Source organism: Lactuca serriola, chromosome 1 (assembly GCF_051521515.1).
Source record: "Lactuca serriola cultivar US96UC23 chromosome 1, Lser_US96UC23_V15, whole genome shotgun sequence".
NCBI lineage: Eukaryota > Viridiplantae > Streptophyta > Magnoliopsida > Asterales > Asteraceae > Lactuca > Lactuca serriola.
Window position 1 is genome coordinate 87,354,617 of NC_136408.1, and position 15,767 is coordinate 87,370,383.

General features: G+C 35.3%; 1 protein-coding gene and 2 long non-coding RNA genes across 3 annotated transcripts; 1 reads left to right on the forward strand and 2 right to left on the reverse strand.

Annotated features, from left to right (window-relative positions):
• The first annotated feature begins 327 nt into the window (after nucleotides 1-327).
• Nucleotides 328-3,169, forward strand: LOC145094305 (uncharacterized). The gene is made up of 3 exons (XR_013703275.1): nucleotides 328-662; nucleotides 2,027-2,625; nucleotides 2,709-3,169. It is a non-coding gene; the product is annotated as an uncharacterized LOC145094305 (long non-coding RNA).
• A 3,007-nt stretch (nucleotides 3,170-6,176) lies between these two features.
• On the reverse strand, nucleotides 6,177-8,171 carry LOC145069877 (uncharacterized). The gene is made up of 3 exons (XM_079016826.1): nucleotides 7,705-8,171; nucleotides 6,990-7,629; nucleotides 6,177-6,906 (listed from the first exon to the last, which is right to left on the reverse strand). The coding sequence occupies exons 2-3, from the start codon at nucleotides 7,549-7,551 to the stop codon at nucleotides 6,293-6,295; spliced, it is 1,176 nt and encodes a 391-aa protein (XP_078872952.1). The 5' UTR covers nucleotides 7,552-7,629; nucleotides 7,705-8,171; the 3' UTR covers nucleotides 6,177-6,292.
• Nucleotides 8,172-12,891: 4,720 nt separating this feature from the next.
• LOC145069886 (uncharacterized) lies at nucleotides 12,892-14,467 on the reverse strand. Its single transcript, XR_013689715.1, has 3 exons — nucleotides 14,294-14,467; nucleotides 13,880-13,948; nucleotides 12,892-13,127 (listed from the first exon to the last, which is right to left on the reverse strand). It is a non-coding gene; the product is annotated as an uncharacterized LOC145069886 (long non-coding RNA).
• Between the last annotated feature and the right edge of the window lie 1,300 nt (nucleotides 14,468-15,767).

Sequence of the window (15,767 nt, forward strand, 5' to 3'; positions counted from 1 at the left end):
TATTTATATTGGATTAATCATTACGATTTCAAATGATAAATAGTTTTTTTGTTTTTTTTTTAATTGTAGTTTCTATGGGTTTAAGTTTTACAGAATAATAAAAACCAATAATTTATTAGATCAATGCATATTATTACATGAATGAATGAAACACAAAAAAACCCAAAAGTATATCATGTTTTTTTCACCGCATAAAAGAATTAAGAATGTTACATTGACATTGCATTTCGTGTGAGGCAAACTAGGAACATCCTGCGAGGTCAATATGGTAATTTCGGATTGTCTAATCTAAATGGTTCCGCCCATACTATTAAACCATCTCTCCTTCCTGTAGCGATTTAGGGCTTGTACCCTCGCCGCCATGTATACGAGCTTCAAAAATTTTGTGGTCATTCTTCCGTGTAAATACTCTTGTCTGCTTGCAAGCAACTGAATCAGCTTCTGCATTGCATTTCTTTTCACCTTTTTTAAAAAAATCTCCATTCTCTACAAATCATATAATGGAAGTCGCCGATTATTGAAGATGGAGGTTGGAATCGATGATTTTGCGGTTGATTTCAATATGTATGTATTGTTTTCGATGGATTTAGTTCGTGAAATATCGGCGATGGTTCTTCCGACTCGGTCTGAAGTCTTTCAGCCGCGATTTCCCTGTTTAAAAGGTATGACTTTTTATGTATTTTATTTTTGTTTTTTTCTCATCTGTGACTTTGAAGTTAGGGTTTATAGTTTATATTAAGATTTGAGATTTATCTTCCTTCGCTAATTACTTGCGGTAAATAGTATAGTGAAAAATGTTAAAGTCATATTCTATTGTTTATATAGTTATTATGTTAGGTTTAGAATTTGTTTTTTTAGAGAAAATGACAAAAATAAGAGAAAATGACAAAAATAGCCATTTACACTAATTGCATTATAAAAATAGCCAAAAAAAAAATCGAAATTACAAAATTAATCAGCCATTTCGCAGATGGAGATGCCCCATCTGCGAAATCAGCATCTCATCTGCGAAATTGATGTCTATCTGCGAAATCCCCTTCTCTTTCATTATATAAACGTTTTTTTTTCTCCATTTTTCACCATTCTCTACACAAAAACTCTCTCTATTTTTGGGCTTCTCTCGGAATTTTGACTAGTTTTTTAAGAAAATAGAGGATTATGTCAACAATCCCGCAAATATGGTTAGATTTAACTCTTTTAATGTTTAAATTTTTTTTTATTTTATCATTTATTGTAATATTTAGTGTTAAAAAATAGTAATTTTGTTGTGTTTGATAGTTTTAATATTTCTTTAGTATACTTGAAGTTTAAATGCTATTTTGTTAGTGTTTGTTTAAATGTACAAGTAGAGACTGTGTAGATAATGTTTATAATTTGTTATTTTTATTGTTTGTTTAGTTGTTGTATAACCTGAAAACTTGTATATTTTTATCGTATAATTGTTTATATAAAGTGAAAAATAGTTAAATTATAGTATGTGCAAAATAGTCGTTTGTATATATATTTGTCGTATAAGTATAACATTTGTATAAGTTGAAAATTTGTCGTATATATATTGTTAGAAATTGTTTGTGTTTGTCATATAAGTTGAAAATTTGTATAAAGTTGTCGTATAACTTGTAAAATTGTTAATTTGGTTGTCGTTTTATTTGAAAAATTGTTTGTTTATATGGTTATAAAATGTTAGTTTTAATTAGAAAGATAAAAATTGTTTATATATTTGTTGTTTAAGTTGAAAATTTGTCATTGATATATTTGTCGTTTAAGTTGAAAATTTGTTTAATAAAATGTTTATATAATTATGTATGATATTGTTTTTTTATCGTAAATATATTTGTTGTATAACTTGGAAAATTGTTTATATATGTGTATGTTATTGTTTTTTATCGGAAATATATAAATTATTAATTAAGAAATTGTATTTGCATTACTAATTGTTTATGTACTTATTGCAGTTCGTAATCATATATTTTAAAAACAAAATATTTTTTAGTTCTCTAAATTTGTTTTTGTATTTTTTTTGCAGCATGATTTTAGTTTTATCAATATGAAAGCCTTTGCGAACTTAAAAGGCTCGGGCGGTAACATATAGGAAATATTTGAAGTTTTAGATGATGCCAGACGTGCCATTTTCAGAGATACCGTATTTAGTTATTTTATTGATGTTCCTCGTTTACAAGGGGACGCATTATTGTTTCATAAAATGTTCCTTCATCAGATCCGGCCGGACCCTGTTTTATCTCCAGATGGAATAAAACGATTATATTTTCGAGTAGACAATACGAAAATGGTTTATGGGCCGGAAGAGTTTTGTTTGATTACCGGCTTCAATTTTGGGGAGTATCCAAAAAACATTGGGAGAAAAGGGTCGGAAAAATTATTAAGCAGTAAAAAAAGATGTTTATTGCGTGAACGGCTATTTCCGGACCATACTAATAGTTCGGTGAAAATCGGCGACCTGAAACGTTTAATTTTAAATCGAACATTCCTAGCACTTGACGACGTTGATGCAGTTAGAGTATGTTTGATATACATTTTGTGTGAAGGTTTTTTGGGTAAAGAAGTTAATGATCGGATGCCACAAGATTGGTTTTTTTTGGCTGAGAATTTGGATCTCTGGAACAAGTATATTTTGTTTACGTTAAAAGTTTTATTTTATTAAAGTTATAATTTATATAATAACCAATTTTGTTTTTTTGTTTTGTTAGCTTCGCTTGGGGATACATTTGAAGTCGATGACAATTTTGAAGTCGATGACAATTTTGCCACCAGCAACGTACAACTTGAAAGAAGGGTATGTAGTTGTGGTAAATGGCAAAAAAGCGGTATATCATATGGCCACGCTATAGCATGTCTAAGAACCCGTACATCTGAATCCATTCACGGAATGGTTGATTACAAGTTCACTAATTATGTGTATCGACTTGCATATGAATCTGAGTTGGTGAATACTATACCATCACATGTGCATTGGGAAATAAGAAATGAAACGGTGGTCCTGTTACCTCCCTTAATGTAGTAGTTATTCATGTAGCACCTTTATGTTTTATGTAGTATTATGTATTAGTTTTTTATGTCCCCCGTTTTTATTTTAGTGTCGTGTTACGTATTAGTTATCCATGTACCCAGTTTATATTTTATGTCGTATTATGTATTAGTTATTTATGTACCCCATTTATATTTTATGGCGTTCTATGTATTGGTTATTGAGGAAACAACATACATTAAAAGAAATGGACGTTTATTAAATAGTAACGACTACACACATACAACAACAAACAACTTAAATAACGAAAACAATTAACTTAACCAACATGCATTTAAAAATAAGGGATATTTTTTAAAAGATTCCATGCATCTAAGTGGGTAAACTCGTTACCATCATATTCAAAACGGTATAGTTCCAAAGCCACCTGCCGTAGAATTTCTTCATCCGTATTTGCATGTTCGTTATCCAACTCGTTATAAATACGTTGAAATTGTTTCACCTTTATTTTCATATCCAGAAACTTCGCTTTGACATCTCTTCTTCTTCGATATTGAGTACGACTCATTAAATGGTGAAACAAATGACAGACACGAGACCAAAATGATCCAGCACGAACTTGTGGGGGACCCGGTGGAAAATCCTCCTCTACAGTTATAATCCAAGCTTGAACCAAAGCGACCTCCTCTGCGTTCCTCCATATATGTGGTGAGTCCATAATTGCAAGGAAGGAAGTAATACGATACAATTACAACGGATATTAAAATCTATTTATAACGACTCCTTACTTTTTTGGTGTAATGGCTTGTCAATTCAAGCAGCAATGTATTGTGTTGTCATTCGACTGGGGATGACTTGTCAACTCGAACAGTGATCTGTTGTGTTATAAGTATAGTACACTGCATTCGTCAGTTAATTTTGACTATGAATTGCAGACATATTAGAAGATTGGACTGCGATTTTGTGTAGAAACTACTATAAATTGACCTTAAGTTACATAAATACTTAATTAAATAAACCAATATAGCTGTTCAAATATTGTTTTTTAGATTCTACTCTCTTTGTTTCAATCAAAATGAGTTCTATATCATGGAGCAATGCAGAGTTCTTGGTTCTTACACATGCTTATATTCATGTGTACGAGACAAGCAAGTTGAACGATCCAATGTTTTGGAGCCGTTTAACCAATATTTTCAATGCTGAAAACCGAATGGCTACAAGAAACGATCGTGACGAACTAGACATCTTAGCAAGATGGTATGAAATGAAAACCGAAGTTCTATTATTCAACGATCTTTATACCAAAATTGATGACACCCGTTTAAATGCTACTGAGGAGGTCATCTTGGAAGCTGCTAAGGAGGAATATAAGTCATTAAGTAACGGGTTGGAATTCCAGTTTGAAGCCCCTTGGAATATTTTGAAATATATCCCGTTTGTTTAAAATCTATTTTAGTTTATTATGTGAGTACTAGGTTATTTTCATTTACTAGGTTATTTTCATGTATTTCGTATGTATTTCGTTTGTTTAAAATCTATTTTAGTTTATTATGTGAGTACTAGGTTATTTTCATGTACTAGGTTATTTTCATGTATTTCGTATGTATTTCGTTTGTTTAAAATCTATTTTAGTTTATTATGTGAGCAACTCGTATGATTAATTTGAATAAATAAATGCCCATTGCATTAGTTTTCACAATACATTAGAATACATTAGTAACAAGGATTCCATGAACCATTAAAAACATTACAACAATTACATGAAAAACAACGACATAATACGAACAAAGCATTAACGTAAAACACAAGTCCATGGGTTATTCTTAACAGAAATTAGAGCGGTCTACATGAAATACTGTTTATCTTTAACAACCTTCCAAACTTCCTCATATTCGAAGTCTCTGCCGTCATGCTTACAAATGTAAAAATCTGTAACAACTTCCAAGAACTCTTCTTCGTCACGATAACGAACATTGTTACTTTTCGCATAATTACATGCTCGATTGAACCATGTCACTTCTTCCTTTACATCCATCCACTTAGTAACAACATCTGATTTTTCTCTTTTTTGTCCTTCTCCCATCTCATGGTTAAACAAAGATGTTATGCGAGTCCATTCTTCACCAATTAGGCAATGCGGGGGGGCAAGTAACGATACACCATCCTTAACACTTAGCCAGCATCGTGTTAGAACTAACACCTCGTTTGTCGTCTATGACCTTTCAGAATTGGAACCAGGTACTTCATTCGAAGAAGTTGCTGCATTCGACGACATTTCTAATAATGGGAGTTCATTTCGTTTAGGTGATTTGGGTGTTTGGTTTTTAGATCTTAAACATCTATTTATATAAATAAATAGACTATGAATTAATACTTTGACTACGAAATGGTTATATTTGGACTACGATTTTCAGCTTTATGCAGTGTTTTATCATGTCAAACTGTCATTTATCTCTTGTCACTTAGGGGTCCCACTACGATGTGCAGGTTACTATAGTGACTTTTCATTACTGTCTAGTCATTTCAAAGTTGGACTTCTCATTACTATCTAGTATGTATAAATACCACTTATAGCTCCAGTTTAATACAATATTGACTTTATTATGAGTTCCTCACACAAATTCGAAATTTGCTCATGCAACGAAGTAGATTGTTACTACTGTGATTCGGTAGACCCTTTTTTTACACCCTCTTCAGCCGGGCCATATATGTCACATGAAAATTTTGAAGAATAAAAGAAGGCTGAAGCACAACAAGAAGAGGACAAAGAGTCATCCCGAATTCTCACTCAACTTGCTAATGATATTGAATCGGAATGCAAACAAGCTCAAGAATGGATTGACCTCAATCAAAACAAAATCAAAGAGCATAAAGATTGGATAAAAAAAGAGTAAGAAGGCAATCAAAACGACTGAAAAACGGCTTGCTGAGAAGGATGAGCAGTTGATACACATTATGGTAAAAAAGGATCGTTTCGAAGACAAAATGAGAATTAGGGATGACTATATAAAAATGGAGAAAGAGAAGTACCCATTGCAGTTCCCTGAGTTTAAAAATTAGTTACAAAGTTGTTGTAATATTATCATGAAACAGATTAGGTTGCAAAAGGATCGTTTGTTGTTTTTTTAAATAACATGTTGTAACTGTTAAAAAAAATCTGCAAACTATATTTTATAATATAAAGGCTTCATTCATTGTTATAATCAACAAACTTAACTAAAATAAGAAAGCATAGCAATGTCTTGTAAGAGTTAATAAAAATATTACAATACATAATAAGTAAACAACTCATCATTACTCTTAATTTCAAGGTTGTTTTATATAAAAATCAGCGTTATAGGTTTGTGAGCCACCCGCTGAACCACCAATATTATATGCCATTTCTGCAGCAGAAATTATGTGACCTGCTCTGCTACCGGACGCCCTTCCAGTGCAATTATTTATTGTGTGTCCTAGTTGACCACATGTAGAACACTCTTTTATAATTGGACCATTGCCTTGGGATGGAATGCAGTCTGTGTTTCTTGGCCTGCCTGGCTGACGTTTATCCATTATAGGTGGCTTAACAATCATCAAATCATCGGGGATCTCCCATTCGGATGGCTTTGGCAGAGGGTTTATTGATTCCTCATATGTTTTCCTCAGTGTTTCGGTAAGGTAAGCATTTAATGCAAACCTCGAGCAGTCTTGGTAATTGTTCACTGTTAAACATCTTATGACATGACCACAAGGTATCCCATCAAGTTGCCAATGCCTACATGTACATGTCATATGTTGAAAATCAATAATCACATTTTGTGCCCCCTTTTTGACCTCGCATTTCATATTTGAGATCATGCGAACATACCATTTGGTAAAAGTTTTCTTGTTTTCTTTTACAACTTCATCCGCCCAAGGGGTAAGTATTGTTGTTGCTTCCGCTAAAAAAACAGCCAAAATGAAGAAGTTAAGATCAATAACATCAAAACTAATAAAACATTAATATTACAAATTTACTTAATACCTGCAAAGTTACGTCTTTGAAACCACCATTGTTGCATTGTAGCACGAAAAAAATCGATCAACATAAGTATTGGCACCTTACGTGCGTGTCTAGATAATGCATTTATAGACTCCGCACTGTTGGACGACATAAGATTGTATCGGTTCCCTTTAAAATGTGCCCTTGACCAGGTTTCTGGATTTATAATTTTTAAGTACTCCCATACTGGTTCTTTTGTCTTTTTCATAACATCCATGACAGCATCAAAAGCATCAACTGTGTACGTCCTACACGCCTCCCAAAAAATTCCTTTAACCGTTTTAGTCTTGCCGAATCTAGATACTATGTTGAAATACAAATGGACACCACATATTCCATGATGAGCGTGAGGAAAAATGTTGGCAACAGATGTTGCTATAGATGGAGACCTATCAGATATAATTGTAAGCTCCTGCATATTTCCTATGCAATCATGTAGTTTTTGAAAAAACCATGTCCAAGAATCGGTACACTCATTTTTGCATATACCATATGCAACCGGTAATATTTGGTTTTGTCCGTCCTTAGTAACTGCAATTAACATGGTACCTTTGAACTCGCCCTTTAGGTGAGCTCCATCTACTACTAGGGTCGACTTACAAAAATTGACAAAAGCGCGTACCTACAATACATTGTATATCTATTCAAATACACCAAAATAAATATTAAAAAATTAATATAATATGATAATACTAACCGAGCAACCGAGTGCGATGTACAAAAACTCAAAGCGATCATCAACATCTGTTTTAATATGTGTGACAGTACCCGGATTATGTTTGGCCAAGTTGTGACAATACGTCGGAAGTTTGGTAAAAGAATCCTCTTTCGTACCCCTTAACGACAACAATGCATATTGTTTCGCACGCCATGCCTGATGGTATGTGTGACATCCCCATTTTCACGGCCAGAAAAGACCGATGTTGTTTATGCTTTATAAAAATCAGAGTACTTCATTTTATAAAAATGTTGCGGAATTTGTTCCCAGAAAAACATGGTAAATACGTTATTAAAACATTTTCGAAGAAACGTATTTATTTCATTTTAAAACGTTTGGGATGTCATCGTTAATACAGAAACATAAGCATAAACAGAACTTACAATTATTTACACTAGTGATCTATATCTCTTTAAATCTCTCAGTGTAATGTCACTTCATATCAACACCTGTGATATAAATAAACTGAGTGGGTCAGGTTGGGAAACCTGGTGAGTACATAGGGTTTTCAACCCACAATAATATAATTATTATGTTTAAACAATCAAATAATCAACCCAATTACTCATCCCCATTATCTTCTTTATTCTTAAGGATCTACCCTAAGAATCAGCTATTTCTCATTCATTCATTCCTAAGGATCATCCTAAGGAAACAACATGAAGTCCATTGTTGCCAATGACACTTTGGTCAAGCGTAGCTGCTAATCTTGTCACTTAGGCACAACTACCAGAATTGGGACATTTCCTATGAGGCGCTTCTGCCGGTATTGACCTTTTAACGCCACTGCCATGGTCATAAGGCTCCCTATTAGGCACAGCTGTTGATACTGTCCTTAGAGCGCAGCTGCTAGGACGTTTACCGTAGATCTAAAACATCTACGGGTTGTGGCGCAGCTGCCAGTGCTCATCTATAGGGTACTTGGTCCACTGCTGCCAATGTATTACCTATAGGGCACTAGGTCCGTACTACTAATGTTCCTCTATTTCAGCTTTTATCCCTCATCATTCATCTACCCATGTTTTACGCAACATATTTTGTAGATATAAAATACTTTATACAGTTTACATCATTTAAAACATGTATAAAAATCTTTCACCAGCATAGACAGCAGGTATTAAGACAATATGCACACATAACACGTAATTTATATTAAAATACTTCATATCTATGTGTAAGATGAAAGGGACCATGCACTCACTTGAGAAGGTGGTGACTCGGTACTCGGACAGCGCTTCGTTTACTTTAAAATAATTTCCTTCGACGAAACCTAGTATTATTACCACTAGATTTTAGTCTAAGATTTACCGTGACTAATTATTAGTCTTATTATTATTATTATATAAGCGTTTAAACAATACTTTCCAACCACTATGTACAGACAGGGGCCAGACATAAAACACCGGAGGGCAGGACCATTTTGGCATATAGCACTTCTGAAATCCAACAACCCTATGCGGCCCTTTAAACCAGATTCCCCGTACCGCGAGTAGTTAAAAAGATATTATAACGACACTTATATAATTCATAATAATAGCTCAAATATTTATTATAAATTTATAATAACAATACTAATTTTAAATATAAACTATATTTAAAATAAGATAAGCATAACTTACTTACAAGGGGATTTTAGCTAGGAGTCGGGCTCTGTAAGGGCAGAACTTCGTCGCTGAATCTTTCTAAGAAAGATTCGTGCAGCGCTTCAGCGCTCACCTTACTATACTAAAACTACAGAAAGAGAAGTCGAATCACGAGGGACCGAAATGCTCGGGGGATAAGGAGAGAAAGACTCTTGAATCAAGAGAATGGTGCAAGAAATATGAGAGCCCAAGCCTCTTATTTATAGTAATTGAATTTACAAAAACTACCCTCCATAATTACTTAATGACCTTATAGTTATATAAACAACTAAACACCCCTTTATAATACTATTTTAAATAGATTTAATGATATTTGCACTAAACTAATGTCGAAAGAACTCAACATTAGTCTTATAATGACCGCATCGTCGATACCTTTCTAATGATATATACATATGTATATATATGTGTACGTATATATGAATTATACTTTATTTTAATACGTAAATATGCTATTATAATTTGTAACTCGTTCATACGAACTCCGTTTTTGACGTTATTTATATCCACGCATAGGTGGAGACGTACTCTACAACTTTCGTTCAGATCCCGTCGGCTAAAAATCGACCGATCTAAAATTCAGATTTCGGGCTGTGCACTGCTATGCTAAATCTTAGAAAAATCATAACTTCCTCATACGAAGTCAGATTTGGGCGTTCTTTTTATTGATGTTCTTAGTTTAACATATTCTACGACTTTCGTTTAGATCACTAAGGCTAAATCTCGCTCTATCGTAAATTCACTATTTACGCTTCCCGGTATCGTGCCGGTTCCGTCGCGAAACTTCAACGGGTCATAACTTCTTCGTTATAACTCGGTTTTCGACGTTCTTTATATGTACGAAAACCTTGTAACATACTCTACAACTTGGTTAAGATTATTTATTCTAAATAATCTTTTGTCGAAAAGTCGTTTTCGACCCCTATTGCCTCTAATTTGACTAGCCCAGATTTGCGGGCGTTACAATTATCTCCCCCTTAGGATGATTACGTCCCGGAATCATCAACGAAACAGGGTCGTATAATGACTCCATATGTCATCTCTTCATCCTAGGTAATAATTATAACTTCTACATTCCTTCGATTCTATCTCTTAAACTCATTGACTGTAAGAGTACTCGATCGTGCACCTGCTCTCTACCTCAGGTTAGACTCCAAATTATGACCTTCAAGTCACAATCTCGATCCTTGCTGGATACGGACTTGAGATAAGTTCTTTTATTACTACTATAGATCGATGTGTCATATTCTAATGACCTATCATCGTATGTTGCAACACTTAGACTGAGGTCTCTTAGAGTTAAATTCTAAAACAAACTATGCCTTCCTTCATGTTCTAATGTGATATAATCACACTTTAACATTAGGCATTTCTAGCCACCAACTTCTTTAACAATGAGTGTGATACTTCTATTGACCGCTTTGATTTCAACCGTTTGGTTTAAGTCAGACGCTACATCAAACTTGGTTCTCTGAACCACACAACATACTCATCGTAGTCGGACTCGATTCGATATGACCACTAGGGTCGGAATATCAACAATCTTCTTAGTCATTACCGAAACGATGGTAACAACACACTTGAATAAAACGAAACCAATTACTAGCTTCTTGGTAACCTTGTGACTTTCCCTGATCCAAGTGTGAGTCCTGTGCTTCCGGTAGTATAGGCCTCTACTACCATTCACACCTACTCATACTCGTCTCAGGTATTGTCCCACAGTTTTCCAAGTCACCACACAAGAAAATCATATAACAGCTTAACACATCATATATGAAAACGAAGGTTTTTATTATTCCTTGAAACTATTACATAGGTGTTCAAGTTCACCCTAGAATATGCCTCTAACAGGCTACATCATACGATTCTATGGCTACCTCATAACTCGATCTTTGGATGTCAAGTTGTCACTCCTGAATCCTCGCATTGTCATCTGCTTCGTCAAGGATCATTTGAAATGCTCTCGCCTTTGGCTTTGGCGGCACATTTGGCTTTGTAGCCCCTTCTCTCTTTGGGCAATCTTGCTTGAAGTGTCCTTCCTCATTACATTCGTAACACACCCTTTTATTGAATTTACACTCGTTGGCATAATGCCCATGCTTCCCACACTTGAAACAAGTTACTTCCTCACTGCATTTTCCAGAGTGTTTCTTTTTGCACTTCTCGCACCATCTTTCTTCACTCCCTCCTCCTCTAAACTTCCTGGTACTTGATTTGCTTCTCTCATCGGGCTTCGCAGACCCCTCAAACTTCCTCTTTTCGCCAACCTCGGTCTTGTTGGCGGCTCTTCCCTTGATCATCTCCTCAACCGACTTGGCAGCCCAGATAGCTGCCTCCAAAGTAGGTGCCTGACGCACTGGCACTGCATATTCCCATGGAAGTCCTTTTGCGTACTTGTCAATTTTTGTCAGCTCATCCGGAACAAGACGTAAGGCGAACTCCATCTTCTCTGTGAAGTTGTTGGTGTATTCATCAATAGACATGCTTCCTTTCTTTAAGGTAAGGAATTGGTTTTCTAGCTCGAGCAGATTTTGGGCTGAGCAGTACCTACGTTTAAAATGCACCAGAAATTCTGCCCATGTCAGTTGCAGAGGCTCATTGGGGCTCAGCGTCTTTCCCAAGGTATTCCACCATCGTACAGCGCCTCCTCGAAACTGACGCACTGCAAATGTGGTCTGTTGTTTTCCCTTGCAACCGCACGTCATGAAAGCTAATTCCATCTCCGAGATCCAATCCATGACCCCGATCGGATCCTCCTTTCCAGTGAAAGTCGATGGCTTGCAAGTCAGAAAATCCTTGTACTTGCATCCATTCCTCTCGACTTTGTCATCTTGGTTGTTTTGTCGAACTATTGGTGGGTTGACTTGACCAACAGTCCCACTGTAGTTTCCTTCCTCAGTCTGCCCTTCGTTCAACTTGGGTTGTTCGATCTGAATAGTCGCTTCCTCTCGATTTTGCTGGAGAAAACGTCTGGTTTCCTCCATTTGACGATCCAACATCGCTTGGATCATCGCTTGCACTCCTGCCATCGTTATTGGCTCAGCAGCGGCTACCACAACTGGTATTTGCTCAATCGCTGGGGGTTGATCTCGGTTCCCATTTGCATTCACGTTTCCGCTACGGGTTCTTGCCATCTTGATCTATACATCGAATAAGGTGAATCTAGACCTTTACTTAGGATTGACGTTTAAATCATCCTTATCACTCCGAAACGTTTACATGCTAGTTCTAATATCGTAGTCGTACGTTTAGAATCCTAAACATATAAGGTTTCCAGATCCGGTCGGCAACAGACCATAGATCCGAATAAATAACAGCATATAAGGCATAAAGCATTTAGCACATAAAAGCATTTTAGGCATAATTCCTAAAATAAGCTAGTGCTCACACCTCACAATCATCGCTTAGCATTCTAAGTTTAAGTCTAGAAATAAATCCATATTCCTAGTTCGCTTAAACTAATGCTCTGATACCAACTGTGACATCCCCATTTTCACGGCCAGAAAAGACCGATGTTGTTTATGCTTTATAAAAATCAGAGTACTTCATTTTATAAAAATGTTGCGGAATTTGTTCCCAGAAAAACATGGTAAATACGTTATTAAAACATTTTCGAAGAAACGTATTTATTTCATTTTAAAACGTTTGGGATGTCATCGTTAATACAGAAACATAAGCATAAACAGAACTTACAATTATTTACACTAGTGATCTATATCTCTTTAAATCTCTCAGTGTAATGTCACTTCATATCAACACCTGTGATATAAATAAACTGAGTGGGTCAGGTTGGGAAACCTGGTGAGTACATAGGGTTTTCAACCCACAATAATATAATTATTATGTTTAAACAATCAAATAATCAACCCAATTACTCATCCCCATTATCTTCTTTATTCTTAAGGATCTACCCTAAGAATCAGCTATTTCTCATTCATTCATTCCTAAGGATCATCCTAAGGAAACAACATGAAGTCCATTGTTGCCAATGACACTTTGGTCAAGCGTAGCTGCTAATCTTGTCACTTAGGCACAACTACCAGAATTGGGACATTTCCTATGAGGCGCTTCTGCCGGTATTGACCTTTTAACGCCACTGCCATGGTCATAAGGCTCCCTATTAGGCACAGCTGTTGATACTGTCCTTAGAGCGCAGCTGCTAGGACGTTTACCGTAGATCTAAAACATCTACGGGTTGTGGCGCAGCTGCCAGTGCTCATCTATAGGGTACTTGGTCCACTGCTGCCAATGTATTACCTATAGGGCACTAGGTCCGTACTACTAATGTTCCTCTATTTCAGCTTTTATCCCTCATCATTCATCTACCCATGTTTTACGCAACATATTTTGTAGATATAAAATACTTTATACAGTTTACATCATTTAAAACATGTATAAAAATCTTTCACCAGCATAGACAGCAGGTATTAAGACAATATGCACACATAACACGTAATTTATATTAAAATACTTCATATCTATGTGTAAGATGAAAGGGACCATGCACTCACTTGAGAAGGTGGTGACTCGGTACTCGGACAGCGCTTCGTTTACTTTAAAATAATTTCCTTCGACGAAACCTAGTATTATTACCACTAGATTTTAGTCTAAGATTTACCGTGACTAATTATTAGTCTTATTATTATTATTATATAAGCGTTTAAACAATACTTTCCAACCACTATGTACAGACAGGGGCCAGACATAAAACACCGGAGGGCAGGACCATTTTGGCATATAGCACTTCTGAAATCCAACAACCCTATGCGGCCCTTTAAACCAGATTCCCCGTACCGCGAGTAGTTAAAAAGATATTATAACGACACTTATATAATTCATAATAATAGCTCAAATATTTATTATAAATTTATAATAACAATACTAATTTTAAATATAAACTATATTTAAAATAGGATAAGCATAACTTACAAGGGGATTTTAGCTAGGAGTCGGGCTCTGTAGGGGCAGAACTTCGTCGCTGAATCTTTCTAAGAAAGATTCGTGCAGCGCTTCAGCGCTCACCTTACTATACTAAAACTACAGAAAGAGAAGTCGAATCACGAGGGACCGAAATGCTCGGGGGATAAGGAGAGAAAGACTCTTGAATCAAGAGAATGGTGCAAGAAATATGAGAGCCCAAGCCTCTTATTTATAGTAATTGAATTTACAAAAACTACCCTCCATAATTACTTAATGACCTTATAGTTATATAAACAACTAAACACCCCTTTATAATACTATTTTAAATAGATTTAATGATATTTGCACTAAACTAATGTCGAAAGAACTCAACATTAGTCTTATAATGACCGCATCGTCGATACCTTTCTAATGATATATACATATGTATATATATGTGTACGTATATATGAATTATACTTTATTTTAATACGTAAATATGCTATTATAATTTGTAACTCGTTCATACGAACTCCGTTTTTGACGTTATTTATATCCACGCATAGGTGGAGACGTACTCTACAACTTTCGTTCAGATCCCGTCGGCTAAAAATCGACCGATCTAAAATTCAGATTTCGGGCTGTGCACTGCTATGCTAAATCTTAGAAAAATCATAACTTCCTCATACGAAGTCAGATTTGGGCGTTCTTTTTATTGATGTTCTTAGTTTAACATATTCTACGACTTTCGTTTAGATCACTAAGGCTAAATCTCGCTCTATCGTAAATTCACTATTTACGCTTCCCGGTATCGTGCCGGTTCCGTCGCGAAACTTCAACGGGTCATAACTTCTTCGTTATAACTCGGTTTTCGGCGTTCTTTATATGTACGAAAACCTTGTAACATACTCTACAACTTGGTTAAGATTATTTATTCTAAATAATCTTTTGTCGAAAAGTCGTTTTCGACCCCTATTGCCTCTAATTTGACTAGCCCAGATTTGCGGGCGTTACAGTATGAGATATTGATATTCAATTAAGCATTCATATCATTAACAATTTCTTTTCGCCGATAAACTCTACTATAGTCTTCAGCCAAAACATCAGCAACATATTCATCCAAAACATATTTGTTTGCTTGTCGATGATTAGGTTGCAAGAATGTTGAAGAACATGTGTGTACATCAACAAATTTATTCACTTGGAAAAGTCCATCAGAATTTTTAATTGTTTTTGCTCTTAGTAACCAAGAACAATTTTTCGAAACACACACAACTTCATACCTTGATTTGGTGGATCTACTTGTCCTCGTCTGGAAACCTTCTCGAAGACATTTTTTTTTACCAATACACCGCTTTAAAAGTTCTTTGTTCTTAAATATACTCTCACATTGAATCTTTTGAAGATTCATGTCTACCATCTGTGTTGGGATATCTTCATTAATATCAACTGGTCATGCTGGTACAGGGGGCATACCGTGAAAAAGGTTATCGGGAAACT